General features: G+C 37.2%; 4 protein-coding genes across 6 annotated transcripts; 2 read left to right on the top strand and 2 right to left on the bottom strand.

Annotated features, from left to right (window-relative positions):
- The first annotated feature begins 127 nt into the window (after positions 1-127).
- LOC127796050 (exocyst complex component EXO70A1) lies at positions 128-4,151 on the top strand. The gene is made up of 2 exons (XM_052328102.1): positions 128-3,197; positions 4,025-4,151. Exons 1-2 carry the CDS (start codon positions 1,223-1,225, stop codon positions 4,057-4,059), a joined length of 2,010 nt encoding a protein of 669 aa, XP_052184062.1. The 5' UTR covers positions 128-1,222; the 3' UTR covers positions 4,060-4,151.
- On the top strand, positions 4,050-12,144 carry LOC127796053 (trihelix transcription factor ENAP1-like). Of its 3 annotated transcripts, XM_052328105.1 has the most exons (5): positions 4,050-5,701; positions 6,340-6,474; positions 6,590-6,714; positions 6,984-7,064; positions 11,894-12,144. In XM_052328105.1, the coding sequence occupies exons 1-2, from the start codon at positions 4,726-4,728 to the stop codon at positions 6,357-6,359; spliced, it is 996 nt and encodes a 331-aa protein (XP_052184065.1). In that variant the 5' UTR covers positions 4,050-4,725; the 3' UTR covers positions 6,360-6,474; positions 6,590-6,714; positions 6,984-7,064; positions 11,894-12,144. The 3 variants fall into 3 exon arrangements, with proteins under 3 accessions (XP_052184065.1, XP_052184064.1, XP_052184066.1); XM_052328104.1 differs by having other exon boundaries at positions 6,340-6,714; XM_052328106.1 differs by lacking the exons at positions 6,340-6,474; positions 6,590-6,714 and having other exon boundaries at positions 4,060-5,701.
- Positions 12,145-12,953: 809 nt separating this feature from the next.
- On the bottom strand, positions 12,954-17,209 carry LOC127796052 (glutamyl-tRNA reductase-binding protein, chloroplastic). Its single transcript, XM_052328103.1, has 5 exons — positions 16,697-17,209; positions 16,019-16,099; positions 13,948-14,052; positions 13,634-13,783; positions 12,954-13,453 (listed from the first exon to the last, which is right to left on the bottom strand). The coding sequence occupies exons 1-5, from the start codon at positions 17,117-17,119 to the stop codon at positions 13,214-13,216; spliced, it is 999 nt and encodes a 332-aa protein (XP_052184063.1). The 5' UTR covers positions 17,120-17,209; the 3' UTR covers positions 12,954-13,213.
- Positions 17,210-18,697: 1,488 nt separating this feature from the next.
- LOC127795848 (uncharacterized) lies at positions 18,698-26,222 on the bottom strand. Its single transcript, XM_052327777.1, has 8 exons — positions 26,071-26,222; positions 25,798-25,987; positions 25,624-25,686; positions 23,310-23,446; positions 21,834-21,871; positions 21,638-21,680; positions 19,670-19,834; positions 18,698-19,056 (listed from the first exon to the last, which is right to left on the bottom strand). Exons 1-8 carry the CDS (start codon positions 26,189-26,191, stop codon positions 18,881-18,883), a joined length of 933 nt encoding a protein of 310 aa, XP_052183737.1. The 5' UTR covers positions 26,192-26,222; the 3' UTR covers positions 18,698-18,880.
- Between the last annotated feature and the right edge of the window lie 1,583 nt (positions 26,223-27,805).

Genomic DNA, 27,805 nt, shown 5'->3' with positions numbered 1-27,805 from the left:
CTGGGAACATTCTTTATTCTTGTCTTGTTTGGATATAACCCTCCATGTTGTGGGATATATGGGATCTTCTCTGTTTCTAAGTTGTTGCTAAGGGATATATCTCAGTGGAATCTGATGATCACACAAGCAAATTGACCAAGAAAATTTGATATCCTTCGAATCTGGCAATGTGATCTCATCTTGTATCTTCCTTCTCGAATAAAATAAGGGAAAATATCACTTAGAGAAACAAGTTTTGCTCTTCTTGATGGGCTTTTTCTCATCCCAGTCAATGGTTTTAATGTAGGTCTAGACCTAACCCAATTATAGATGGATGTATCAATTGGCTCTGGACTCTGGGTTCTTATTGGATTTGAATTGTGTCTACATGTAAATGGATAGGGTTTTGGTGGTCGGGTCTAGATCAGATTCCCCCCAATGTCAAATATCAGACTTTGTGGCTTTGGGACGAGGAACCCAGCGGACAATAGTGTCTCCGGGCCCTGGAATCCTCGTTAATCCTCTGCAGAATGATTCTTAAATTAGGATGACCTTAGGTTGGTTGTTGGTTGGTGGTCTATCAAGTAGCCCAAGGTTATCAGAAAGTTAGGTTGGAAGAGTTTGGGTATTTAGAACCGTGAGGAAGGAAGATCTAGATAGATTACTGCTGAGCTGCCTGCCTGGACCATTAAATGCCCGAGTAAATACCTAATTAAATTTGCTTATACAAGGTCGAAAACCCAATTGAATTTGTAATACTTTTGACACTTCTTCAGAGCGAACGGATCTCTCGGGAATTTCCCACTACTAAGTGAGTGTGCCAGGAGTTCATTTTTAGTTTTGACTAGCTATCCTAGCTAGTTGAGGATTTGAAGAACTTGAAAATGGCATCTGATCAGAGTGCACTAAAAGAGTAGTAGAGTGAAGGTGAAGAAAGGGGTTCCATCCATCTGTTTGTATATGTATGCATTTAAGAGCGCCCGAGTGTATTCTCATTCAAGAAATCCAACTGCTTGGTGGTTGTGGATCCTAAGTGAGGTTCTTGTTGTGCCAGTAAGGTTGGCTTGAAACTGGTACTCTTCTTTTCACTTGATTTGGTGAGTTTGTTGGAGAAAGTTATGGCAAAGAAGCTATCAACTTAGTCTACTTCCCTTGTTCATTTAGAGCACCTCTGTTTAAAACTAACTTCTTCTTAGTTGATTTTTACCGGGAAGGAATATCATGGTTGAGGTTTCATTTGATAATGGCAGAGCTAGGGAGCATTGAGAACAGCCTTCTAGCTGCTAGGAGAGTTCTAAGCAGCAGCTTAGAAAAATCAAGAGACCTAGCTTCACAGTTGGATAAAACTGGGCTGAGACTTGAAGATATTAACCGGAGGTTGCCTTCGCTAGAGCTTGAAATAGCAACTGTTGGGCACAAGTGCTGTCTTCTTGCAATGAGAGGGCGGGTTGACCGTGCCGTTGGCCCTGCTGCTGCTGTTCTGAAAGTGTTTGACACAGTCCATGGCCTCGAGGGCTTGCTCCTTTCTGATGCAGGTTCTGATCTCTTCCATTACATTTCGCTTGTCAGACAACTCGAGGAGGCACTGAGGCTTCTCACCAGTAATTGTGGGCTAGTTATACAGTGGTTGGAGGATATTCTGCAATTCCTTGAAGACAACAAAGTTGATGATTGCCAATACCTCTTGAATGTCAGGAAATCTTTGAGGATTCTTGGAGAGCTGCAGGCAGCAGAGCAGCGGTCTCGTGTCCATGGAGGGCCTCTCTTTGTCGCCTTTGATAAGCTGGAAACTGAATTCAGACATCTCTTGTTGGAGAACAGTTTTCCCATGGCTTTCTCACCCACCTTTGATGCAGATAAAGTCTGCTCTTCTGCACTACCTTTGCCTCTTCCTGTTGTTCAAAAGTTGCAAGCCATTATTGAGCGAATGAGTGCTAACAATAGGATCGAAAACTGCATATCTATATACGTTGAAGTTCGAAGCTCAAATGCTGGGACCAGTCTGCAAGCTCTCGACTTGGATTACCTTGACAGATCCTTATCAGAATTCGACAGCGTGCAGTGCATGGAGGATTGCATAGATCGGTGGGGAAACCATTTGGAGTTTGCTGTGAAGCATGTGTTCGAGGTTGAGTACAGACTTTGCGGTAATGTTTTTCAGAAACTTGATCCGGATGCTTGGATGAGTTGCTTCGCCGAGATTGCCCTCCAATCTGGAATGCCTGGTTTCATCAAATTTGGGAGAACTGTCACAAAGGGTAAGAAGGATGCAATCAAACTGTTGAAGTTACTGGACATATTTGCTGTTCTGAACAAGCTGAGATTGAATTTCAACCGGCTTTTTAGAGGGAAAGCCTGTGTCGAAATCCAAACCCAGACGAGGGATCTCATCAAGAAGGTAGTGAATGGGGCTTGTGAGATTTTCTGGGAGCTCTCAGTTCAGGTGGAGTTGCAAAGGCAGTCGGCCCCACCTTCAGATGGCAGTGTTCCAAGGCTTGTATGCTTTGTCATTGACTACTGCAATGAGCTGCTGGAGGACAGCCATGAGGCCATCTTGACTCAAGTTCTGGAGATTCACCATTCCTGGAATCAGGAGAAGTTTGAGGATGAGCATGTGTCGAAACAGGTCCATAGCGTAGTGAGCGCGATTGAGCTAAACTTGGAGACATGGGCAAAGACATACGAGGACACTGCGCTGTCCTACTTCTTCATGATGAACAATCACAGATACCTCTCTGAGAATCTGAAAGGGACAAAGGTCGGGGAAGTGATGGGCGAGTCGTGGCTGAGAGCTCACCAGCAGGCCATGGAGTATTACTTAGCTCTCTACTTGAGATCCAGCTGGGGAAAGCTTCCTGCTCACTTAAGCGAGGAGGGTCTAGTTTTGCTTCCCGGTGGCAGAGCCGGTGGTCGTGACCTGGTGAAGAAGAGACTCAAGGCATTCAACCAGGCCTTCGATGACAATTACAGGAAGCAATCTAACTGGATTGTTTCAGATAAGAGCTTGAGAGGGAAGACTTGCCAATTGGTAGTGCAGATTATCATCCCTGCTTATACCAGCTTCATCCAAAACTACTACTCGCCTTTGGTTGAACGAGGAGGAACAAGCCCCACCAAGCATGTCCAACACAGTGCTGAGAGCCTGGACAACATGCTAAGCTCTCTGTTTCAGCCCAAGCCAGCCAAGTTTGGTAGCACCAAATGCACGCACTTGATGGGTAAGATCAAAAGTGTTGTGGCCACTCCGGCTGCTGCATGATCCATGCGGGATTCTCGTGCATGCATTTGGTTGGTTCATCTTTTACTTAACTGTGATTAGATTAGTAACATGAACATTACCATTTAAATGATCATAAGCATATCCTAACTTGAACTATATGTCAATACTACTAGCCACTGGCATATTTTGTTGCTCATTAATCATTTTGTGCATCTCTTTAAGTCTCTCAATCACTGGGAATTATAAGCAAATGAGTTGTGTGGAGGAGAAAAATTCTAAGTGTTGGAAAGTTGAGAATATGTGCTGCCTCTATAACATCCTCCTGATGAAAATTAAACACTTCATTGATTTACTTAACTACACATTCAAAATAAAAAATATAAAAAAATATCCAAATTATAAAAATTTTGATTTTAATTGTTGTTATTCGAAAAACTAATAAAAAAATTTTCAATCAAATCAGACACAATTTATTTATAGGTATTTTAACATAAAAAGTCTATTTGATATTGTTGTGTTTTTGAAATGTTAGTCAAACGTTTTATATATTAGATGTCTTTAAATAAAAATAAATTACTCATTTTATAAAATAAAAAAAAATATAAGAACTACACACTTAATAAACATGGCTACAGTATTTATTAATATTAATATTAAATACAAAAACACACTTAATTATTAAATATTATTTTTATTAACACTCCATCGGAACACCTAACAAACACGACAGCAGTGTCTGTGTGACGCAAGATTCCACTTCCACTTTCACTTTTCTCTCTCTCTCTCTCTCTGAATATATGCCATACCACTGTATTGCATTGTCAGATGCAAGCGGAAAAAGTGTATCGATTCGGGTTTGATATGGCATGGCTGATAGAGAAGGATGATGATGACGATAAAGATCAACGGCTCAGATCATCTCACGTGCCTCCACCTTTGCAACCGATTTGCGTACCTGCCCCATTTATACCGTTTTCTTCAACGCTTCTTGAGCTGCTGCTTTTAGCAAAAGAATAATCCGTCGCACCTGTGATCTCAAGTAAAGCGAAAAGTTTCGCCCAGACGAAGAGAAGCAGAGGCCACTGCTTTGCATTTCAGAGCAAGAGTACATTCCTGTTCTAAGCTGTCATTTCTTCCCTTCCTTTCTTCTTGTTTACCTTCCATTATTATTGTATGTGCAATTGGGTTTTCTTTTATCCGTTAGTTCTGTATTGTTTAGGATCAGGGCAGACCTAGTTTTCCAAGGAATCGTATAGGAAGCATTCAATTTTAGTCTTTGGTTTCTGAGTCCGTTCAAGTTCAACGTAGGAAAGAGTGGCGTTTTGCTTCTGTTCTTTCATGGCTAAGTAAAGCGATGATGGCAAGTTAGGGTTTTGGTCGGTGGTGAATTACTTCTTGTATTGATAGTATAGTCCCCCGGGGGGGTGGGGGGAGCTTTGAATTGTGGATTAAGCCTCCCCCTGAAAATTGCCTGTACGGGTATTATTTGGTGTCACCATTGGCTGCCTTTTCTTGCATTGATTTCCATGGAAACGGGAGGGGAAGAGAAGAGGGAGGTGGTTGTGGCAGTTACAAAAACGCTGGATAAGAGTAAGAGGGATGAGTGGAGTGAGGGAGCAGTCATGAGTCTATTGGATGTGTATGAAGCAAAATGGTTGTTCCGAAATCGGGCCAAGTTGAAAGGGAGTGATTGGGAAGATGTTGCCCGGCAAGTATCAGCACGGGATTGTGGCACAAAACTAGTTAAGAACCCAAATCAGTGCAAGAACAAAATTGAGGCAATGAAGAAAAGGTACCGCATGGAATCAGCTGTTAATAACCATTCTGGTTCCTGTCAGTCATGGCAATTTTACGCTAGAATGGATAAATTGATGAAAGGGGCACTACCTCTGCAACCCAAGGTTGGAGATGCGGGTACGAATGAGGTGGTAGAGATGGGAAGTTTGCAAGCTTTTCCAAATTTATCAGGCTATCTGGGAAATGATACTAAGAAAGTAGATAATAACGGTCCTGCAGCCCCTACACATGCTGAGTTCATTGAGAATAAAGCTTGCAATTATGAGAAAATTGGAGTACATGGACAGGGCCACGTTCGGGGTAGTAACCAAGATGATGGGTCTCATACAGCTCCGTATAACAGTGAATTTGGTAGACCACAGAACCAGACAGCCAATGTGAGTGAGAGGTTGTTGAAGATAAATTCTCTTAAGCGAAGGAAGACTATGGGCAGTGATGTTGCAGAGAGTATTAGGATGTTATCTCGCTCAGTGTTGAAAGTTGAACAGGCCCGGATAGAAATGTACAAGGACTCAGAACGCCTCAGGGCAGAGGCAGAGATCAAGCGAGCAGAACTGGACCTGAAACGGACTGAAATAATTGCAAAAACCCAGTTGCAGATTGCCAAACTCTTTGTTAAGAGGGTGCACAACCATAATAATATAAGTGGCAAGTCATCCTTCGTCGCTGAACACATTGTCACAACAACTGCCAAGGATAAAAACGGTCAGTATTATTTCTTGTCTTCCTAGTATATAATATTCTGTTGGCACTAAATCATATTTGCTTATGATATTCTTTTGCTAGGTTGTAGACATGGGCCTGTATCAAGTTGCAGTTTTTTTTTGTGACCAGTTGTTGTCAGACTTTTTGTTTGGTTTTTGACTATGAAGTTTTTGTCAAAAAAAAAAAAAAAATAGTTTTTGGCATTTCTCCTCATATGTCACTGTTATCATTATTAGTTTTTTAATATCTTGGAACTAGGGATTATGTTTTAGGTTGGAATGCAAAAACACATGGTACAGTAGTTTATCATGACTTCTGTTCCCTTGAACTATGAGATTGCACTTATACTGAACCTAGAGCCAGTTGAAACTTACAATGGATTGCATGAAACAGCAGGACTTTTGATATCAGGCCTTTGTAAGTGAAAGAAAAAAAGAAAAGGAAAATACCTTTCTGGATGCGAAATAGATGCATACCACTGGTTGTCATTGATTTGAGGATGTTTTGATGAAACTGTAAATAAAAATAATAATAAAAATTAAAAACTGAAAATGCTACCTGCCAGATTCATCAAAAGTTTAGAGTGGAGACTTACAGCATGGTTCTTTTTTATTCGCAAAAATCTGGGTCACTGCCAGATTCTCATTTCACTTTTTAGGCCGTAAGTGGATCTTTGAAATGCCAACCCATATGGCAGACCTCTAGATACTGGCAGCTTGCAGGGGCATGTGGGAGAAAAAGATCGTGTAGGAACGTAGCACCTGTGTTTTCAGGTACTAATTTAATCATGATTTATACTGTCCATCAGCTCTGAGTGATGGTAGATGTTGCTAATGTACTACAGATTTTTTTTTTTTTTTTTTTGGCGTTTTTCTACTAAAACACCAGTAGAAGGAGAAACAGGCTGGCATTTTAATTGCAGGATTTTCCAGTTCACTTCATACAAGACATAATCTGGAGAAGTTGCATACATATCAATGGGCACAAAGTGCATTAGAAAGTTGGATTAGGAGGTTGGTCAGTCACAAAAACATTATTCTTCAGAGAACTATTTTATGCTTTCAACTGTTGCTTTCCATGTGAAAGAAAAACAGTCAAAGATCAACTTGTCCTTGTACCTTTATGTAGCTCTCTTCCAAATGCTCATATGCTCACATCTGATTCTTTTTCCCTTGAAGTACTTTAATCACTAATTATGCCATTTTCCTGCACTAATAATTAGATAATAGTTATGTTGTCAAAAGCTAGTTGAATAGCTGATAGCTTGTATGCTTTGTTTCAGGGTAATCAAACAGAACCACTGTTCGAGTTCGGATTGGAGACTGGTCACCTATTGGTTGCTTGTGCCTTGGAACTTATACAGGTATGGCTACTTTTTAAATGAAGCCAAATAAATCTGCTAAGAAAGTCCATGTTTAAGCACTTGATGTCATATTTACTTACTCGGCAGTCAGCATCATGGAGAAATTACTGTTGAATGAGAGAGAACAGCAGAAACATTAGGTGATCATATGATTCTGGTTCAATGTGTAATTGCAATAATTGTGCTGTCTCCTTGAGTGTCATCAATGGCTCACCTGGAGATCCATTTTGTTTGATAGCTGAAGCAAAATTCTTCATCTTTTTGTCTTTGCTTCACCCAGCAGTTGGTGTTTTATGAATAAATGAAGTCCTAATGAAATTCCTCCAGTCTTATAAACTTACTTGGGGCTAGGATCCATTACATTTTTGCGAAGTATGAGGTGTAATGATACAAACTTATAAAAAGTAAAATGTGCTGTAAGAATATATAAGACAAAAGGCAAAACATTCGGGGAGCTCAAGTGCTGAAATAAATAATGGATGACCTGTAAGGATGAATCAAAACAAACAATATGGGAAATGCCAGTTACTTAGTTACTTAAATCAACCCTTTTTACAAACCTTCTTCAGTTATTTAAATCAACAACCGAAAAGAGATTCCTATTCAATTGGTAATATCTGTAAAAGCAAGTAAACAATAGCATACCAAGCCTTAATCTCACTATGTGAGGTTGGCTATTTGAATTCTAAATTTTTATATGTCTAGAATTTATGTTTGTTTGATCTGACGGGTTTTATACTAGCTGAAACTGATAGTAGATAAGAAACCACAGGCGGAGTCTAATACAGAAAAAAAAGGAAAGAAAGAAATCTTGTCCTTAGGCATCTTTCAACCACCTTGCTGAATTCTCATAGGATGAAAGCTTAGTAAGAGGATCACATCATTGAGATGAAATTGGAGCATGCTGACGAGAATGGACTCTTGTTCTTTTAGAAGTTGTTTGACTACACTACAACAACAACAACATATCTAGCCTTTATCCCACTATATGGGGTCGGCTACATGAATTCTAGAATTTCATGTATTTCTGTCTTTTGTCATATCTTCATTGAGGTCCATACACTTCATATCAAACTTTAATGTCTCTTCCAAAGTCTTCTTGGGTCTGCCTCTACCTCTTTTTTTGACCAATTGTTCAATTTCATCAACTCTCCTCACAGGAGCATCTTTTGGTCTCCTTCTCACATGACCAAACCATCTCAGTCTAGTCTCTCTCATTTTCTCCTCTATTGGCACTACTCTTACTTTATTACGAATAACTTCATTTCTAATTTAATCTTTTCCTGTATGGCCGCACATCCATCTTTACATCCTCATCTCCGCTACGCTCGTCTTTTGCTCATGCTGGTATTTGACTGTCCAACATTCTGAGCTGTACAATAAGACTGGTCTTATAGTTGTTCTATAAAATTTTTCTTTCAGTTTTAATGGGATTTTACCATCACATAACACTCCCGATGCATTTCTCCATTTTAGCCAACCTGCCTTAATTCTATGTGTGACATCCTCGTGAATTTCTCCATCTTTTTGAATCACTGATCGCAAATATTGAAAGTGGTCTTTTCTTTGTAAGATTTGGTCTTCCAATTTTATTATAACACCCTCCACTCTTGCATTCTTACTAAATTTACATTCCATATATTCTGTTTTCTTTCTGCTTAATTTAAATCCCTTAGATTCTAAATTATTTCTCCATAACTCAAGCTTAGTGTTCACTCCTTCTTTTGTTTCATCCACCAATACTATGTCGTCTGCAAATAACATACACCTCTATCTGAATATCTTTAGTGAGTTCATCCATTACTAAAGCAAATAAGTATAGACTTAGTGCAGAACATTGATGCAATCCTATTGTAATTTTAAACGGTTTAGTATCCCCTCCGCATGTTCTGACCCTTGTCTTTGCACCGTGATACATGTCCTTAAGAGCTTGTATATAGGCTATTCGGATTCCTTTCTTTTCTAAAACCCTCCATAATACTTTTCTAGGGACCCTATCATAGGCATTTTCTAGATCTACACCATATGTAGGTCCTTCTGATGATTTCGATACCTTTCCATTTCAGTCTTTATTTTTTAAAAAAAAAAATTGTGAAGAAAACAAAAACAAAACAAAATGTTTGACAATACATTTTGTTTCAAAATATATAAAACAAGTCATTTTATTTATAAAAAATATGAAAACCTTTTCAATAATATTAATCCATGTATGTATCTGTTGTGATCAAATACATGTAATCATTCATTCACTGTTATTTATAAACAAGCAATTTTAGTTTTTAATATGATGATGAAGTATTTTAGTTGTTGTTCTATTGAAGTTGGATATGTGTCAGCCAACCACACTGACAATAATAGAATGGGACTAAAAGTTTACCCCAAAAAGAAAGATTAAATAAATAAGAACTCTTAAATCATAAGTTGAGTTGACCAAGAGAAGTTCAAAATAACAAAAAGGATTGTCCGAAAGATTTGTATTTGTATTTTGAATACGTATAAATTAATAATATAAGTTTTAAACTATTTTATTTATACCAGTAGGCTCAATAGAGGGCAACCCTTGGTAGCAACAGTAAGGTTGCTCCTTTCTTGAAGTGACTGCAATTGATTTGAGGTTTCGTGCAAGATAAGGGATGCAATTGCATGGGATAGGGCATTCTTTTATACTTGAACCAAGGATCTAGACTCAAGGTTTGTGCTTAAGGGTTTCAGATTCATTTTTAGTGCAAAACTATGGTGAGAATACTCATTAAGGGGGCTACCAGAATGCTTCTGCTTAGCTGCAAAACAAAGATTAAACCCGGTGGAGGGGATAGGAAGGGATTAGGGAAGAAGAAAATGTTAAGGGGACCTTTCAGCCCTGGCTAGCTTGCAGCTGTCAACTGTCCTTTTCTCAAGCAGTCAGCCATCTTTTTTATACTTAGCCAGCTAAAAAAGGGAGTACCTAGACCTTAGCTGCCAATTGAAGAATAAGGTCCACAACCTGTGATGACCATTCTGCAAGAAGTTACTATTGTTATTATTATTGTTGTTCTTTTTGTTATGATAATCACTAATGGCGGTGCCCTTATACCCAAGACCAAGTCCCGATTCCAAACTGAGACTTACCCTAGGCGTAAGTACATTCAATACTGAACTTGTTCTTCTGTTTTTTTTTTTTTTTCAGAATTACATTTATGTGCTTGAGCCAAGGGCTGAGCCCTAATTGCATACACAGGACCAAATTTTAAGTCCAATGTCTCTCAAAATGACTGACTTGGTTAGTCTTCCCAAAAGCCCATTTAAGGCGTGGCGTCGTGGCCCATTGCTCGAATTGAGGGTGCTCATGGCCTGTAAAGCCTCACGTGATCAATTTGTTATTGCTCCTATAACCTCTCTTCAAGCTTTAGAGACCCCAATCTACTTTTCTTCACTTTGGGCCTTTGTTTTACTTGGTTAGGCCTCACTCTGTTCACCCTTTTATGTTACTCTTTGGGCTATACATGCACCCTTTTAACGCATTAATATGGGTTTGAGGTTGGCCCTTTTCTTTTTTCCTACAAACCTCTTAGATCCCATGACATTCTCGGCCCATTAAGGGCCTAGCCCACTTTACGGCTTTTTCCTGTCCAAATTTTTTTACCTACATTTTGAGGCCACTTTCAGACCATTTTATCCCTCAATTGGTTGTGGAAAGGTTGGATACCTTGCAGCCAGTTATGACTGCCAACAAGGAAAGGTCTCTTTATTTTGGTGGCTGCCAGCAACACCTTCTAGTAAAATGGTCATAATGATCTCTAGGGAACTCAATATCACAATCTGTTTGTGGCATAGGAAATTAGACATCCGTAGCTTTCTAAATATATACTATTTTATTTATGTTAAAGTTTTTATGCTATGTGTAATGCTTGTTTTATTACCTAGAATGGTCATATAGGGCATGTTTATGTTGCATGAATGCATTAAATGCGTTAAGTTTGTAATTCGGTTTAAGAAAGGAAAAATTACATCATGTGGTTGGCCGAAAGTTTGTGTGCATTGTTTGAAGTTGTTATGTTGCTTAGCATGATTATATTTGAAGCATGTTTGGCATTCATGAAAGCAAGGTTGTTAAAATAGTAAAATCGTAAGAGAGTCTTCGACATGTAAAATTGTAAAATTGAATGCGATTTAACTTCAAAATCGTAAAATCGTACCCGTAAAATTAGGAGTTTAACAATCATGATAAAAGTATGAATTTTGCAGTGGTTGGCTTGGTTAAAATTTGGTAAGATTGCATGCTATGTTCTTGACCTGGGATGTGTCATACATAACTGTCAATTGGCTTATCAAGAACTACCTTTGGGTATGCCGCATATTGGCCCGAAGGGACCTAAGGTGATCCGTACATGTGGCCCTTAAAGCAACCCACAATAAACTAGGGAATTTTCATAAAACTTGAGGTCAGCCATGCATTCAACCCATAAAGATCCTGATTTGAAAAAAAAAAAAAAAAAAGAAGAAGAAAAAATTTGTTCAAACCTAGGTAAGAAATGTTAACTGAAATCTTCAAATTTATGAGCCAAAAGATAAGTGGCCGAAGGGCCAAGGAAAGTAGGGCCAAAAGGCTAGAGAATGTGACCAAAAGGTTAAGAAAAATGTGAACAAAAAGCCAAAGATAAAGTGGTCAAAAGGAACAAAATGGGTCAAAGGTTGTAATGTGATGATAGGAATGAGGCTAAGGTTGTAAGCATGTTTTCCGTGGTTGAATTGAGCATGATATTGCATTGTAATGTATGAATGTCATATGTGCACGGGGTGTCTTACTATTTATGTTTTATACTTAACCGCAATTCTTGCAAATGTTTCAGATAATGTCACCTCCTCGATGGGTAAGGAGCATATGCCAAATTGCCATACAATTAGATAAGAGGCCCGAAATATACAAGGCTAGAATGTCACGTTCTGAAGCTCAATATTGATGTATTTTGACTCTAGAGGTTATGTTTTTTGCATCTTAATGCCCATGAACACGTTAATGTAATTATAAGCTTGAAGTATGACAAGAAGTATGTTTTGGTAAGCATGATGAATACCAAGTGCCCCCAGCTAGTTTGAACAAGCCTTGATGTTATGTAACTCTGATTTTTTGTGTTTAGACCATGGTTAGCGCGGTTAGGCTATTGTATGTTAACAGTGTAAGATTGCAATACATGCGGATCAATTCTTGTAGACAGGAGTGCATGTTAAGCCTTTGTTCAACGACACGGGGCCACGGGGTTGGCTCTCATCGGCTGTCTTGAATAAATCTGGATGAGAACACCACAAGTTTCTCACCCAAGAGTGTTAGTTGAAGTTGATTTATATGTCAACATATCCGAGCCCTCCCTACAACACTACCGATGAGAGTTCGCATCGTGTTGACACATTCCCAGTCTTACTTGTAAAAGAATGACCAAAATGTACTCGCCTCGCCTTCAAGCTGTTCAGAATTATCCACAAAGAAGCCCTGCCGGCCGGCAACAGCAGCCCCACCCTCGGCCATGAGCTGAACTGCGGCCAATGGAACTCATCAGCTTGTTAGCACATGGCAACCAAGCCTGAAATTTTGCTTCAAGTCGTTCCCAGGCAGAACTTTCGGGGAATGTAAATCAACATAGCCCTAAACCTAATGCATGGGCCATCCTATTCTAGTTTAACATGCAAACCAGCATCCTCAAGGACTCCCATATATCGATTCAGCTGGCTGCTTTGGCCATCCGGATTCTGGTGTCAGCCATAAAGAGAACAAAACTGCAAAACAGTAGTAGAAGAATGCATAGCCTGTGTCTGCATGGACCAAAATGAGAATATATATATATGTATATGTACAACCAAAAAAAGCCAAAGACAGAGACTGAAAGTAACTCCAATTCAACCCTACAGGATGGCTAGAGGGTCATGGCACTAAATCTAAGTCCAAGCCCCATAAACAACTTTCAATTTCAAAAAACATTTAAGATATACAGTATCTTGGACTCCAAATCAATGAAACAAGCCACATTGCCTTGTGGAATAATTGGCACTACCATTGAGTTAAATTTGTTTAGGTCTTTTCTCTTAGACAAATCTTTAGCACAGAAGAGGAAGGCCAAAATTTAATTACACTCACTCTGCGGCAAAAAAAAATAAGGTACACAAATTGTCACAACTTAATGTCCTCTAGATGTGATCTTCTTCAATTGCTTCACCTTCTTGAAATCTGGGGCAAGGTAATTCTTCTCCACCTCCCATGCAAGTTGGGCCATACCATTGAAAGATGATTTTACACCCTTCTCATCTGTCACTTCTCTAGGGAAAGGAATCCGGACCTCAAATATATCATTTTGGAGAGACCTAAGCCGCAAGTCAAACCCTAACCGGTCCACCCAAACCATTTTGGCCTCTGATACCTGGACAGCCAAATAGTTGGTGAAAAGATTTCCAAGAGCAACATTTCCTTAATATAGGACAACTTGTTCTGTAAAGATAGCAGTTTTTCTCTGATCCCATTGCTAGGATGAAGAAATAAAGGCAATAAACAAAGATCAAGTCTTTTTTAGGTCAGAAAGTAAATTTAATTGGGTGTGAACCTGGAAATCCAAATCAACATAGATGTTGCAAAAACGATCAACATCTTCCGTGTTGTGACTGTTGATCTCATCCACAACTCTTTCTGCAAAGTCCCTTAGTGGATCAGGGTTTGCCATTTTGTAATCTGATGAGGTGAACCACACCCCTTCCTGGAATAGTTTAAGATGGGATGCTAGTAAGACACTCAATGCATTTAAAGCAGGTATCTCTGTTGATAACAAGACATGGGAAGGTCTCTTCAAGCCAAACAGCACACATTTCAGTATAATTATGCACACAACGGTATGTAATGACAATGAATAGCATAATACACCTCTGAGAAATCTTCTATCTGAAATACTCGTTTGACGTTGACAACATATATAAGTTCTTCATTCACTTCTTCTCCAAACCTCGTTTTCCATGTGGAATGAAGTTTCTGCCAAAAGAAGCTTGAACAACCAAATGAGAAGTTTAATCACGTAATCAGTATGATAAAGATATAACAGTTCATTTACTCAATGTTATTTTATTAAGCTTCTTTGAAACAAATAAAGATCAGCAATAAAAAAACCAAAATGTGAATAACCAGGCTTAGACTTAGCAATGAGTTAGGTTGGCTATAGTGCAACTTGGATGTCACGAGTTTAAAACAAAGAAATGGTCTCTCTGCACAAGGGGATTAAAATTTTGTACATCTAACCCTCCTCAAGCCACCACATACTATGCTGCTATTTTTGATATCGCAAGCCACAAACCATTCATGCAGACATTTCAATCCTATATTGATCCAGAAAAGAAGAAGATCAAGAAAGATAGTATTAAAAAATTGAAAATTCAGATTTTTTCCCCAAGCCAACTCTTTTACAATCTATTGGAACCATGTTTAATCATTTTCCTAGATATGTTAGTCTTTCTCAGATTATCCTAGGTACGGTACCAACCTACTCTTTTCCTTAAATAGTTTCTAGTTTCTATTGAGTTGGGAGTATTCAGTAATTTGAAACTTTACCAAATATAGCAATAGGAATCACTCATTGAGTCATCATATACATGAAGGTACACAATTAGGTTTGATTTACCAGATTTATTTGGTTTTGGAGAGCTTTTCAAAGTCCAAAGTCTTAGTTTCAATTTCAAACTAAGTAGTCAAAATCTTATCAAGACAACTAGTTTCAGTTTTTAGAAGTCTATATCAAAATCTTATCAAGACAGATAGTTTATAAAAATTCTATATAAAACTAGGTATTAGAAATATGAAACTTTTTTAACTCTTTGGGATCATGTGATGCAATTTTAACCCGTGCATGATGCCTAGAGTTTCTTCTTTTTATTCTCCTCTTTCAAATTTTTGTCTTCTAGTGTTGCTCCCCTGAACCCATGATATTCACAACACCCTGGAACAGCCCCAAAATCAGCTCTCAGAGGTATTCACTTTCATTTCCAAAACCATTATCTTTATTTAGCTTTTGCTGTAGTATGATCCTCATAAGGGTGCAACCACACCAAAGTTCAATTCTCAAATGGTCCTGCATTATTGTTTTCTTGCTTATCAAAATTATACATCTCCTCCGCTATAACACTGCTTTTACAAAAAGGACAATTGCTAAAAAGAAATTAGAAAAGCTCAATTATTTTCATTTGCCATGGATATGCTCTGACAGAAGACACTTTGTCAATTTTTTTTTCCAGCCCAGCATTCTAGAAAAGATATGCCAAATGAGTTCAATAACAAAATGTGTTAGAAACAACTGAAACAGCTTTGAAGGTAAATAAACATTCAAATAGGAAATCCATCTCTATTCATAAGCTGTACACGATGTTGAGATGAATATGTTGCATTTTACATGCCATATTAGAAGGTTTAGTGCATATTAAAACCAAATTCCTTCAGGATTTGACGGATGGACCTCAGTTTGGGCAACAACCCTTTAGCCTTCCAACTCATTCATTCACATTCAGTATATTTGTTCAAAGATCAAACAAAAAATGATAATCAACAAATATGTTATAAGAGAGAACGTCAGATTATGGACTAAATAATAGTTCATGTATGAACAACTGAATAGAGATAATCACAGATAGAAATGGAGCTGTGATATTGAAATAATACATATTCCAATGAATGGATGAATCGTAAAGACAGTACGCAAAGACCATTCAACAGAAATAACATTGCAATAGATAGTATGATAGCAAAATAGGATTTGAATTATCAAAATAATACAACCAGGGTCAGTTATTGGTTGAGATGCACTTGATAAGGAATTCACATCGACTAACATTGCCATTTTAGGTTGTTTCCTGTAACTGGGCTAGTTCCAAGTTCTAATTCTAATTTCATAGAAACCAATCAGAACTCACAATTCTGCGTGTGTGCAATTCTCAAAGATGGATATATTTACCTTGAGAAGCACTCCATCTTCTGGTTTGTCAAGGCTGCCCTGAATCGTGCACTGTGGAGTGCGCAACCCACACTGTTCCAACTGTTTGATTCCACGTTCACAATCACAACATGCATCAATCATTCTTTCCAAATTTCATCAACTCACAAACAAAAAAAGACTGATTCATTCCTACTATGAGAAGTGTTAGATAATCAGCTTGGATACCGCATGTTAGGTAATCAGCTCTGATACAACGCTTTAAGTCTTGATCTAATACCACTTGATTGGGAATAAAACAAACACTGAAAATAAATTCTGTCATACCCACATAGGATCAAGGTAGAGAAACGCAGCGACACAGACAGATTTAGGGGGGCGGGGGGGGGGGAGAAGAAATTCTCTATGCGAATAATGAAATAGAAAAGAGATAAACTAATTCATCTGAATCATCTCAAGCCAAAGCCCCAATACACCCAATTTAACTGAGATATCTTGCAATGCTCACAACTCTTGCACTCAAATTCGCACCCCGAATAATCAGATATGGAGTAAGGCTTGGTCAGAAATTCTAAGCTGATTAAGCTTTGGATTGAGTACGGAAATCATGTCTCTATCAAAAATTGGGTAAACAAAACAAATATATATATATATATATTTAAAGGAAAGAAAATCAAAGGCAAGGTCAACAGGACGCACCTGGACATGGAGGCTAGACTTGTTCTCCCCATCGAACAGGGGGAACTGGGTGTTCAAGCACAAGATGGGAGTGCCTTGGGAATCGACAGCGAAGCGAACGCCAACGCCAAAGGGCCAGCCGTCCCGGGACAAGGTAGAGAGAGTGGCGACCGAAGACAACTCCATGATGGTTCTTGAGACCTCGGCTGGAGATGGTTTGAGCTGGTTGTCTGTGAACTCCAAATGGGTGGGGGTGGGCTCGGAGGCCACAGAGAGGGAGCATCTGAGAGGCGGCTTGAACGGAGATTTAAGAAGCGGCGGCGGGGGATAGAAATGGTTTCTTCTGACAATATTTGGTTTGGAGAAGCAGCGGGTAGTAAAGGGAAGGATTGGAAGAAGAGGGGGAAGGTGGGATGCGAGGGTGGTCTTGCTCGTCGGAACCATTCTTCCTCTTCCTCTTCTTGTCTCTCAAACACTCAACTTGTAATTCTCAGGGAGAGGGAGAGGGAGAGAACCGCGATGGATGATGGACTCTTTGTTCCATCTTAAAAAGTTGTAACTTCTAACTTCTACCTTAAAAAAAGTTAAGATGTAGTGTTTATTTTAGTTTATAAAATTCTAATTTATAGTTTCTACTAATTTTTAGAAGGGTAGAAATTGACTTTTTCAAAACTGAGGTACCCCAACTTTTACAACTTCTGCTTAAATAATTACCTTTTTATGACAATTTTACCCTTATTTTTAGTAAAGAATTACTCTTTTGTCTACGCAATCATGGATTTTTCTTTTCCACCGCCATTTCTATTTTCAAATCTCTTCCTCTCTCTCGTCATTTCCTCTCTCTCTATATTTTAATTAATTTTTTTATAATACTTGAAACTTATACATATACACTAATTAATTTTTAAATTATCATTCTATAACTACTAAGGGTATTATGGATAATTATACAAAATAAGTTATTTTACAGCTTATGATATCAAACACCACAACTACTTAACTATAACTTCTAAGAAGTTACAGCAAACAGTTCATAATTTATTCTAAGTTTTAGAAGCTATAATCTAAGAAGTTATAAACTATAATTTCTTTAATTAAGCTACAACAAACGGGCCGATAAGTGTTGTGTTGGGACTCGGGGACTTGGTGGATGATAGCAGAAGCGTTGGTTGATTTGAGGGAAGGAAAATGCTTCAGCAAACAAATAACAATATATATAAATAAATTCATAAAATATTACATATATCAATATTATCAACTCTCTAATTCTGCCACTTTATTTCTCTTTTAGCTAAATTAAAATTTTATTTACATAATTATCTTTTAATTTACTATTTTTGTGTTTATTCTGGAGATCTCAATCAAATCTGTCTCCCCACCCCCACCCCACCAATTCAGGTTTATTAGCTGATTAATTATTTTTGTTTTTTAATTTTTAAATTTCTGTATTCTGTAAACTCAAATGTATTTTTTAGTTTTGAGTAAAGAATAAATCTCTCTCTGAAAATTAATTATAAGTTTCTTAATTAGTATAAATGTAACTTTCTATTTTAGGGTATATACACCGATCAAACTAATGAATAAAGTGTGCTCTTCTTCCTAAATATTTCTGCATTTATACCCTAAACTCTTTAATTAAGTAATTATTTTTTTTTTTTTGTCACTGCATATGTCAATAAAGTGTTAAAAATGAATTTCTTGCTCATTTTTCTCACTAATTTGGTCTAACAAGTATGATCAATAATAACGCTTTTCTATTATTTATTTGTTTTAACAACTTTACCCAAAAAAATAACCTCCCTGTCCTAGGATCTAGGATCCCAACTATAAATTAATTTTGAAAAGACAATGAAAGGATCAAGCAATGGAGGATGAGGAAGAGGATTCTTCTTCTTCTTCTCCTTCTTCTTCTCATCTTTCACTGTCTAAAAACATTCCAAAATGGAACTCCTTCCGCCAACCCTTCACACCCAATCATATTTATTTACATTAATTAATTAAAAATTTTAACTGCTGTATGCATATGCAAAGATATATTATTTAGCTAACTTGTTTAAAAGATATACCCCAAAAGAGGATTACAACAACAGTATATGAAAAGCCTGAATTCTACTAGACAGAGCAAACTCAGAAGTAGAAGATGAAGAAAAACCCAACTAGATTCGTAAGACCAACTTAGCAGCCAAGAAGAGAGTTTCTTTTCTGTCACTGATCTTCACAGAGAGAAGCATAATCTTTCACCATTAAGATCTCACCACATAGCTTTTGAGGCACTTGTTCTAATGCTGCTCCTTCTTGCCAGGCTTGCCCTACCAATACTCCTGGTCCCAGATGGCGGACATATATTACAACCTCATCATTGAAGGGCCACGGATGCCTACCTGAAAAATTAAAACTACTTCAGTTTAGGCATACTGCAAATTTCACACAACCAAACTAACTCTTCCACAGGAAAAGTACACTAGATTTGAAAGACTCAAAACCTTAATTAACTCCAACTGCAACATACTTAGAATGCCAAAATAAGAAGGGGTATGACCACGACTCATTGCCCAGCCCCCACAACAATAAGTTTTGTTTGAAGATTCAAGCAGTGGAGGGGCAGGTATAGGAGTTGGAAGATAAAAACTCAATCCAGGCTAGGATCAGGATCCTCAACTCTGTAGTTGTCTGGCTATGGGTCAGAATACACATCATTCGCAAATGCAAGCAAGAGCAACTTCAAATTGTCAAATTCCCTCCCTCCCTCTCTCCATTTCTTACTATGTTCCTTTTGGGGTCTGCAGGTAACTTGATATTCAGTAAGGGGTAGGCAGAATGGTGTAGGTTCTTGATATGGGACAGGGAGGGAAAAACTCAGTACTTATTATTTATTAAGGTAGTTCAAGAAACAACCAAATATGTCGGTATAATAAGGTGATTGAAAACACAAAAGACAAAAAGAAGTTGTCTCAAATTGACCAAGATGCGTTAAATGTTAACTAATCTACTCACCTGGCTTTGGAAAACCTGGAGGATAATCGAGCATATCCAAGAATCCATCTCCAAATTCATACGCTAGATCACAAGGCTGCCCCGTTGACATCACTTCGCCCATTTGTCTCAAAGCAAAATAAAGTGGATAAAGGGACTTTGTAAGTTCAGTAATAACTGATCCACCTGACAAGTTCCAAATGTCTTGACTCATAATAACAGACCAAGTAAGGAAACCACAAAAAGCAAAGAACCTTATGCAATGTACCAACAGATGCTTGGGCTTGATGGAATAATTTGGTTCAAATATAATGAGCAAACATGGAAGTCAATGAAAACAACCAGCTCAAACAAATTGGTTCACCAAATCTTTCACCTAGCATGTTCACAGCCAATACTCAAAAAATTCTATGCCAACAAAATGGAAAATGTTGAGGAAAGTAAAAGGTAGAAGAAAGATTGCCTTTTTATATGGAAGCAAATGAAAATCCAACAGCCAGAAGGTTTATTTAGCTGCTATAGCACATCACTAGATGGATCCACTTCATGGACCAATCCAATAATCCCTATCCATCGGAAAGAACCTAATTCTTCTACGTCAATTCTGACACTGGAAGAGCTTAGCACATAAGCTAAATATTCAGTATTTGCAGCACATTGTAAGCTGCCTTAAGAGTACATTGAAAATGTTTTAGTTAGAGCTTGATATATAGATCTATGTTTTAGATGGATGAGCCAAAAAATTGACACTGTACAATAAGAAATCAACCACTTGCAAACTAAAGGTAGTACCAATACTCAAGGTAAACACAACAAAAACCTGCAAAGATGGTTTAGCATGCAAAAGAAAAAGTGCAATTATATTCAAGGGGTATGTGTGAGCACAAGAGTGAGCACAAGTGCACACGCAATCAAGAGAGAGAGACTACTGATTTAATGTCTAGGTATTCTTTGCAGAAAACACAGACCAGCTTCACGGGTCTGGAATAGGTAGTGAAGCATGTTGTTTAGAGACCAAAAGACATGGGATACAAAGATAAACTCAGCAAGAAGCAAATAGAGAGAACCCTTTAAATCCTTGCAAAGATAACCATGTGATTGAGATAGAAAATTATAACTGAGAGATGCAAATTTAAAGCAATCTAAAGTCAACAAATTTAAATTCATGTATGCCTTCTTTGTCATAGCACCAAAGGTACATAATTAATAGAGCAACAGAAGCTTTATTACCTTCCTAAGGGATTAAACAAAGAGGTGCTCATTATCCACAAGAGAGGATAACTTAAGCTCTATTTCATCATGTTTAAAATGACATACTAAATACTCTTGCATTGAAATGTGATGCTTGTGTAAAATACTTGAAGCCTCATATACACACACTGAAGACAAGACAATCACAAAATTCAATGGCTAATATTCCACTAAGAAACAAGTTTAGACAATTAACTCTTAAGGTAAAAAAAAAATCTCTAATCAGAAGAATAGCCACAAGTACATGTAACAAAAACATAAATAGCTTGGATAACTATACTCCGCAATCTAACATTCAAAAACAGAACCAGTGTTCAGCAGTGTGATAGTCATGCAAGCTAAATGCCCAATGGCAATTGTCAAATTTGGTATTAAATTTCTTCTTCGACTTGCTATGAATCAGAAATGATGAAAACAGGTAAATGCCTGGACAAACTTATCTTTTGTCAAGTTAGCTCCAAACAACCTCACAATAGAAGTTCTCTGAAAGCTTCAAAACAATATGAAACTGGTAACTGTAGTAGGTATGGAGAACAAGCATATGACATACAACTAAAACTAACTAAATTAAAAAATCCAGATGACAAAAATGATAGCTAATCCACGACAACAATTTTGAATCTATTTTTTTAATTGTAAGGTCCCACTAAAAATGTGATGATTATTGATTTCAGGAACTTATTAGCAATAAGCATTTCATGCAAAGAGGTGATATATTTGACTAAAAAGAATATTTACCAATTAATCGCCCAAATGTCCCATTCTTGGAACGAAATATAGCCTGAAATATGCAAGAAAAAAGGAGGGTGCCAGTAAATTTGTTTCTCCTTAAGATGAAAGCCAAAAAAAAAAAAAAGATAACTCAAATGAATGAGTGAACAGTAACTAGTTTACAACATTGAAGAAATGAATGAGAGAGAGAGAGAGAGGTCACCTTCTTGAAGAAATTTATCCAAGCAATAGGTATTGGACCTAGTTTACAACATTGAAATATAAAATTTTAGAATTTTTACCATGTCAATTAGAATAAATACATTGAACAATGTTACAATAATTTACTGGATATCACATTTTAAATGAGTCAATGCAAAGGAATAACACTTACAGTTGATAAGCAACTAATGATAAGAGATACAATGCATACAAGAGTGAAGAAACCGATGAGCATCGTGAAGCATGGATATCGAGCACTGATTTAAGAAAAGAACAAGTACTTACGTAGAAGAAATAAAATTGTATGAGCCAACCATTCCTTGATTTTAACCTTCTTTGCATTTGTGATACTTTTATCAAAATCTCACATATCATTATCCTTTGTAATTAATGTATCTCCTCTTATTACATAAACAAATTTACACTTGACCACTGTTTTCTTTGCGACTGTTTTCAAGTAAATCTACTCAGTCTGAAACACAGGTTTCTTTCTAGAAACTTAATTCTGATAGAAGTTTGTACAGTTATTTGAACAGCATTTATCAATAACTAAACCAAGAGATGTGGCTGCTGTGACTTGGGACGTTCAGATCATGCCATGTCAGCCAGGAAGTTTTTTTCGGTTGGATAAAGTAGATGTTGTACAAGGAACTGTGCAAGAACATAAGGTTACTGATCCCTTATACTTGATCTGATGCTTATGGTGGGAGAGAAATAGGAGATAGTTTTAAAATGTGGCAGCTTGATGCAGTGGTTAAACAAATTGAAATTTGCAGCTGTCAGCCCACCATCTTTCGGGGAGCTCAAGGGTCAGTGAAAGGAGGAAGGGGAGTAAATGAGTTAACCCATAATTACTAAGGATTAAAAGATGAATATTTTTTCTTGCTTAGGAGCTGTAAGAAGTTAATGTGCTTAGGAAACATTAGACTTGAATTATGTAAGATGAGTCCATGAAAGAAAGTAATGCATGCAGGAGGGAGTCACCCCTTTCATAAGTTGGTGAACGTAGTTGCAGCAGAGTTTCCTCTTTCACTACAGTTTTTCTCTTAACATGGCTGTCTCTTCTGGTCTCCCTTGTTCTCTCAATTCCCTACTTCATCAAGATTTCAATCCGTTGTTTAGGAAAGAAAGTCGGTGGTTTATTCATATTGTGGCTTAGGAATCTTCCCTGTTCACTACAGTATTTTGTGGATTTTTTAAGGCATTTTTAGATCATGAATATACATAAGAGCGGGATGTATCCATGCAGGATACATCAAGCATACAATATTGACTTGTTTTGGCACCCTTCTCATAAGCATGGATTTATCCCAAGAAAAAAAAGAACTACCTAGAAAAAACAAGGAAATTTGTGAGCTCATTGTTTCAGCAAGAGATTGATCTTTGATAAGTACAAGCTAAATATTGCATATTATAATCTAGAACGAGTACGTATGCTTCTAACCAAGCTAAGAAGTGCAAAGTCCCAACAAGTCACCTCCACTTGCTCGGCAATTCCAGAACTCCAGTGATGGCACTCCATCTCCATTAGACAGCAAGCTAGATGTACTTTTCTTCAACAACTTGGGATCCTCATACCGTGTGCCAGCTATCTCCCAAGCTCTTTTTATAAGCCTGCATAAACAACACAAATAGATCAAACAAATAACTACAATGCCAAAGCCATTTTCTGTCAAAATACTTGAATAACCTAACTGGGTGTTCTAGGGTCCCTCCCTCCCTCTCGCAGCTGGGGAGGTATTTCTAACTTGGACCTATGTACTTCAAGAACCAGAAATGCTTGTAGACGAGTGCAAGACCTGTAAAGCCAAATATTCATGTTGGCTTCTTCCATGAAAAAACATGCTTAATCTTGTACTTTAATTTATGAACTTCATTGTTATCTTAATTAGCTGCTTTGGGGCATCTTACTTTTGTAATTCGAGTCCGTATGGTTTGTTTTTTTCTTCAATCAGCCCCTTCTGTTAATCTACAATTCAACGCGGTTAAGAAAGTTATCTAAACTACATCATTTTTAATGGGTGTTACTTACTTACTTTCTCTCTCTACTTTTTTTTCTTGCAAATGGCACCAGCTCAAATTCATCTCCTAGAAATCTCCATTCCTTGCTTTTTTGCTAAAACATTCCAGCCCAATTTTCAATAGCTAGTTTTTTTCAGATTTTTGAACATCTTTTTCTGGGTTTTGATGATCCTAGTTCTACTGTGAACAATAAGCTCGTCACCACTGCCATTAAACCCATCTTTTCTGCACCACTGCTGAGGTTTTTACCCATATTTGCTGAAATCGAAAGTATTTTCTCGTTTGTATACTTTTTAGCCATTTAGTGTATCGAAATCTAACTTCTAGTTTGTATATCCCTTGCTAACCAGTAACTATTTCACGTATCAAATGGCTGTATATCCCTTGCTAACCATTTCACATATGAAATTGCTGCTTCTGACTTGGAAATGCTGACTGTGGCTGTGGAAATATGATATGTTCCAAAAAAATAAACAAAATTTGCAGAGGATTTGAAGCTCTTATTTGCATTGGTTGGGACTTGCAAGCATATTTCTGGACAGGAAAAAAAAAAAAAATGTTTCAACCTGGAGATAAAAGACTTGTTCCACCTTTCTAGAAAGAGGAAAAAAAACTTCTTTTGTTCCAAGAACTTTTGATTCAGATTGCTTTAGCAAGAACACAAGGAATAGATATTTTTAAGACGTAATGTGGGGATTGGCAATGGGTAAAAGAGAAAATAGAGAGAGAAATAAATGATGATGATGATGATGAAAAGTAGAAAGGGCAAGTAAAACCCAATAAAAATTATGTAGTTTGGATACATTTTTTAAAAGCTTTAAATTCTCGATTAACATAAGGATTGACTGGAACAAACCACAAGGACCTCACAAGAGGTGTTTGTAAAAATGGTCGAAACCACAGGAGATTTGGCAGAATTTACCCTTATTTTCTCATAGTTGATACCTATATGGTGGTTTTTCTAGTTTTTAGTACAAAAGCATCAAAATTATCGGTGTGCCCATCAAACAGTTAATTAGCCTATATGAACAAACATTACACTATCAAAAGGAGGGATTTATGATATCATACCACCACAGGCGAGCATGCAATAGAGGATAATGGATGAGTTTCAAATGGGTGATTGGACCCAGTTGGGTGGTGGAAGGGTCCTACAAAGTTTGTACTGTTATGATTTAATCAGACAGCCATTGGAGGATGCTCTATTGGGTTGGGGGGGGGGGGGGGGGGGGGGGAGAGACCTGTTGACTTGAGATATTCATTATATCTCTCTATTAAATTTTTGTGTGTGTTTGAAATTAGTTTGTTGAGAAACAGATAGCAAAATGGTTTTTATACTCATACTCCACTGCAAGCTCAAAAAGAATCATACTATTTGGCAATGCGCACATCAAGATTCAGTTTTTAGGCAATGCAGGCTTCAATTGAGAATTACAAGTTTATAAGGACTTCTGCTATGAACGATGTTCCAACAAAACCCATTAGAACAGGCATTTCAACACTGCACTTTAGAGATTTTAATCACTCTAAAACCCAGAAAAAAAGAAAGATAACTGGGCAATTCCACAAATAAATCAAGTCCCATCATTCTCATATTCGATAGATGTAAGACCAAACAGCATGCACCCAAAATAACATGAATGAATTTAAAGCAGCAAACTTCAAGAGAACTAAATGGGCACGAATTTCCAAGAAAAAAGGAAATTGCATAAGCAACTGGGCAAGCAAGTACAACACAACTTTTTTAAAACACTCGAGCGAGATAAGACCTGGGTTTTAGCATGTGTAGCAATCGATTCCGCCTTTCGTTCGGAATATCTTCAATCTTTTTCCTGAACACAAAGAAACAAGGCACGAATTCGCTCAGGAGAAGACTAATTTACTCTAATATGTATAAGCAAGGCAAGACAGATAATACAAACAAACAGTTATGCGAGCAATACCAAAGATAAGCGGCGGGATTGAAAGAAGCGGGGTCCAAAGGAATGAGCTCCTTGGGAGGACTGAGAAACGTGACCACGTCCTCCTCATCCAAGTACACTCTCTTTTCGCCCGCCAGAACGTCGTAGGGCTTCTGATCCCATGCTGACGAAGAAGAAGAAGAAGACATCGACAAAGCCTTCACGCCCCATCCTGCAATCACCAAATAAACCATAAGGCGAGCGAAGAAGAGCAATCAGGAAAACTGTTCAAGCTACGCGACTGCTGCTCGTCACCAGAAGAGTTTCTGAGCCCTAGATGCGGGCGTTGATTTGGGAAGCTAATCTGGCGGGAAAATCGATTTGGGAATCTCCCTGCAAAGTTGGGCTGAACGTGAAGGTAGCATCTCGCCGTCATCTTCCTGGCCGGTGCTCCACCGCCACTGACTCTGAAACATTTTGACGTCGGACCATTTCTTTTTTCCAAATAAATTAATATTATTTTATATTTAGTTAATATCAAATTCAATTAAATTGTGCAATTTTTCCAAAAGACATTTTTTTAAGGAAATTGCAAATCGTTATAGTTTAAGTCAATATATTAAGAATAACGATAAATTTGCTTGAAATTGTGGGTTAATATGATGGGTCGAGTCAATCAAATGGTCATTCTACTAATAAAATAAAAATGACATCTTTCACTAATTATGAATAAAGTGTGTATTTCACTGCCCGACCTATTATTTTAGCTCACAATTTTAGACTTAATATGAGTATTTATATGTTAGTTTTTAGGGTAACAAATGTGTCAAAAGAGTGATTTAGTATTTGGTTTAATAAAAGTTTGTTTGATTTCATTCGTTAAAGTAAACGAATTGAATTTGAGATCAAAAAAACTTAACTGGTTAAAATTCACAAACATGTGATTAAAGCAGGGATAGAGACTGTGAAAGTGTAATATCCCATATTACGTAGTGTTAAGTAAGTTTAAGAAACTGAAAATCAGTTTGAGAATTTAGTTAAGTAATTATTGAATCGATGAAAGGGAGTACCCTAGAACATAAATATTTAAGGAAAAATGTATGTCATTGACGAATATCTTGAGATGAGATTTATGACATTGAAAACAATTGGAACAGATACAGTTTTCAGTACAACTAATTTTGTCTTGAAAAATAGAATGATCATAAAAGATGTAATACCCGATATTTTTAAATTCAAATACTTTAGAAAATATGACATTTCAAATGATTATGAAAGTCTTGAGATAAAAATGGAATTTTTGAACCAGTAACAAAATCGTAATTATTGAAGTTCAAGTAAAAGTATAATTTTTCTAAAATTTTAGGGTATTAGTATAATAAATTTTTTCTCTAGGGACATAAGTGTAATTAAAAAATGGTCGGACCAAGTTGTAAGGGGTCAAAGTGCAATTATTCAAAATATTTGGGCCAATTTATAATTCTTGAAACTTTTTTCCTATTTCAGGAAAAGTTAGAGATAAGGATAAAGTCTCATGATGACTTTAAGGATAAGAATAAACTTCATGATAACTTTAGAGATAAGAATAGAGCCTAATGATAACTTTAAAGATAAAGATAAAGTCTCATTATTACTTTAGAGATAAGGCTAAGTCTCATGATGACTTTAGAAATAAGGATAGAGCCTCATGATGACTTCAGGGATAAGAATAAGTCTCATGATAACTTTAGAAATAAGGATAAATCTCATGATAACTTTAGAAATAAGGATAAAACCTCGTGATGATTTTAAAGATAAGATTTGAATTAGATTTGATTAAATTTGGTAAGATTTGATATGATTACTACAAAATCCTAGCACTATAAATAGCGTGTTCATGGCCAATGGTTTCTCATTCAAAGTTGTGATAAATTCTTACTAAACGAGAGTGATTCGAACTTAGTGGATAGAGGGCTTTTATTCTTAGAGAAAAAAAAGCATGTAGAGCACATGCGAGGCATCACACGTGCAAAGCACTTGGACAACACGTGTGATGCCTCGTTTTCGTATT

This window comes from Diospyros lotus, chromosome 2 (assembly GCF_014633365.1).
Source record: "Diospyros lotus cultivar Yz01 chromosome 2, ASM1463336v1, whole genome shotgun sequence".
Taxonomy (NCBI): domain Eukaryota; kingdom Viridiplantae; phylum Streptophyta; class Magnoliopsida; order Ericales; family Ebenaceae; genus Diospyros; species Diospyros lotus.
The sequence above is the reverse complement of the archived record's forward strand: the minus strand, read 5'-3'. Positions and strand labels throughout refer to the sequence as shown.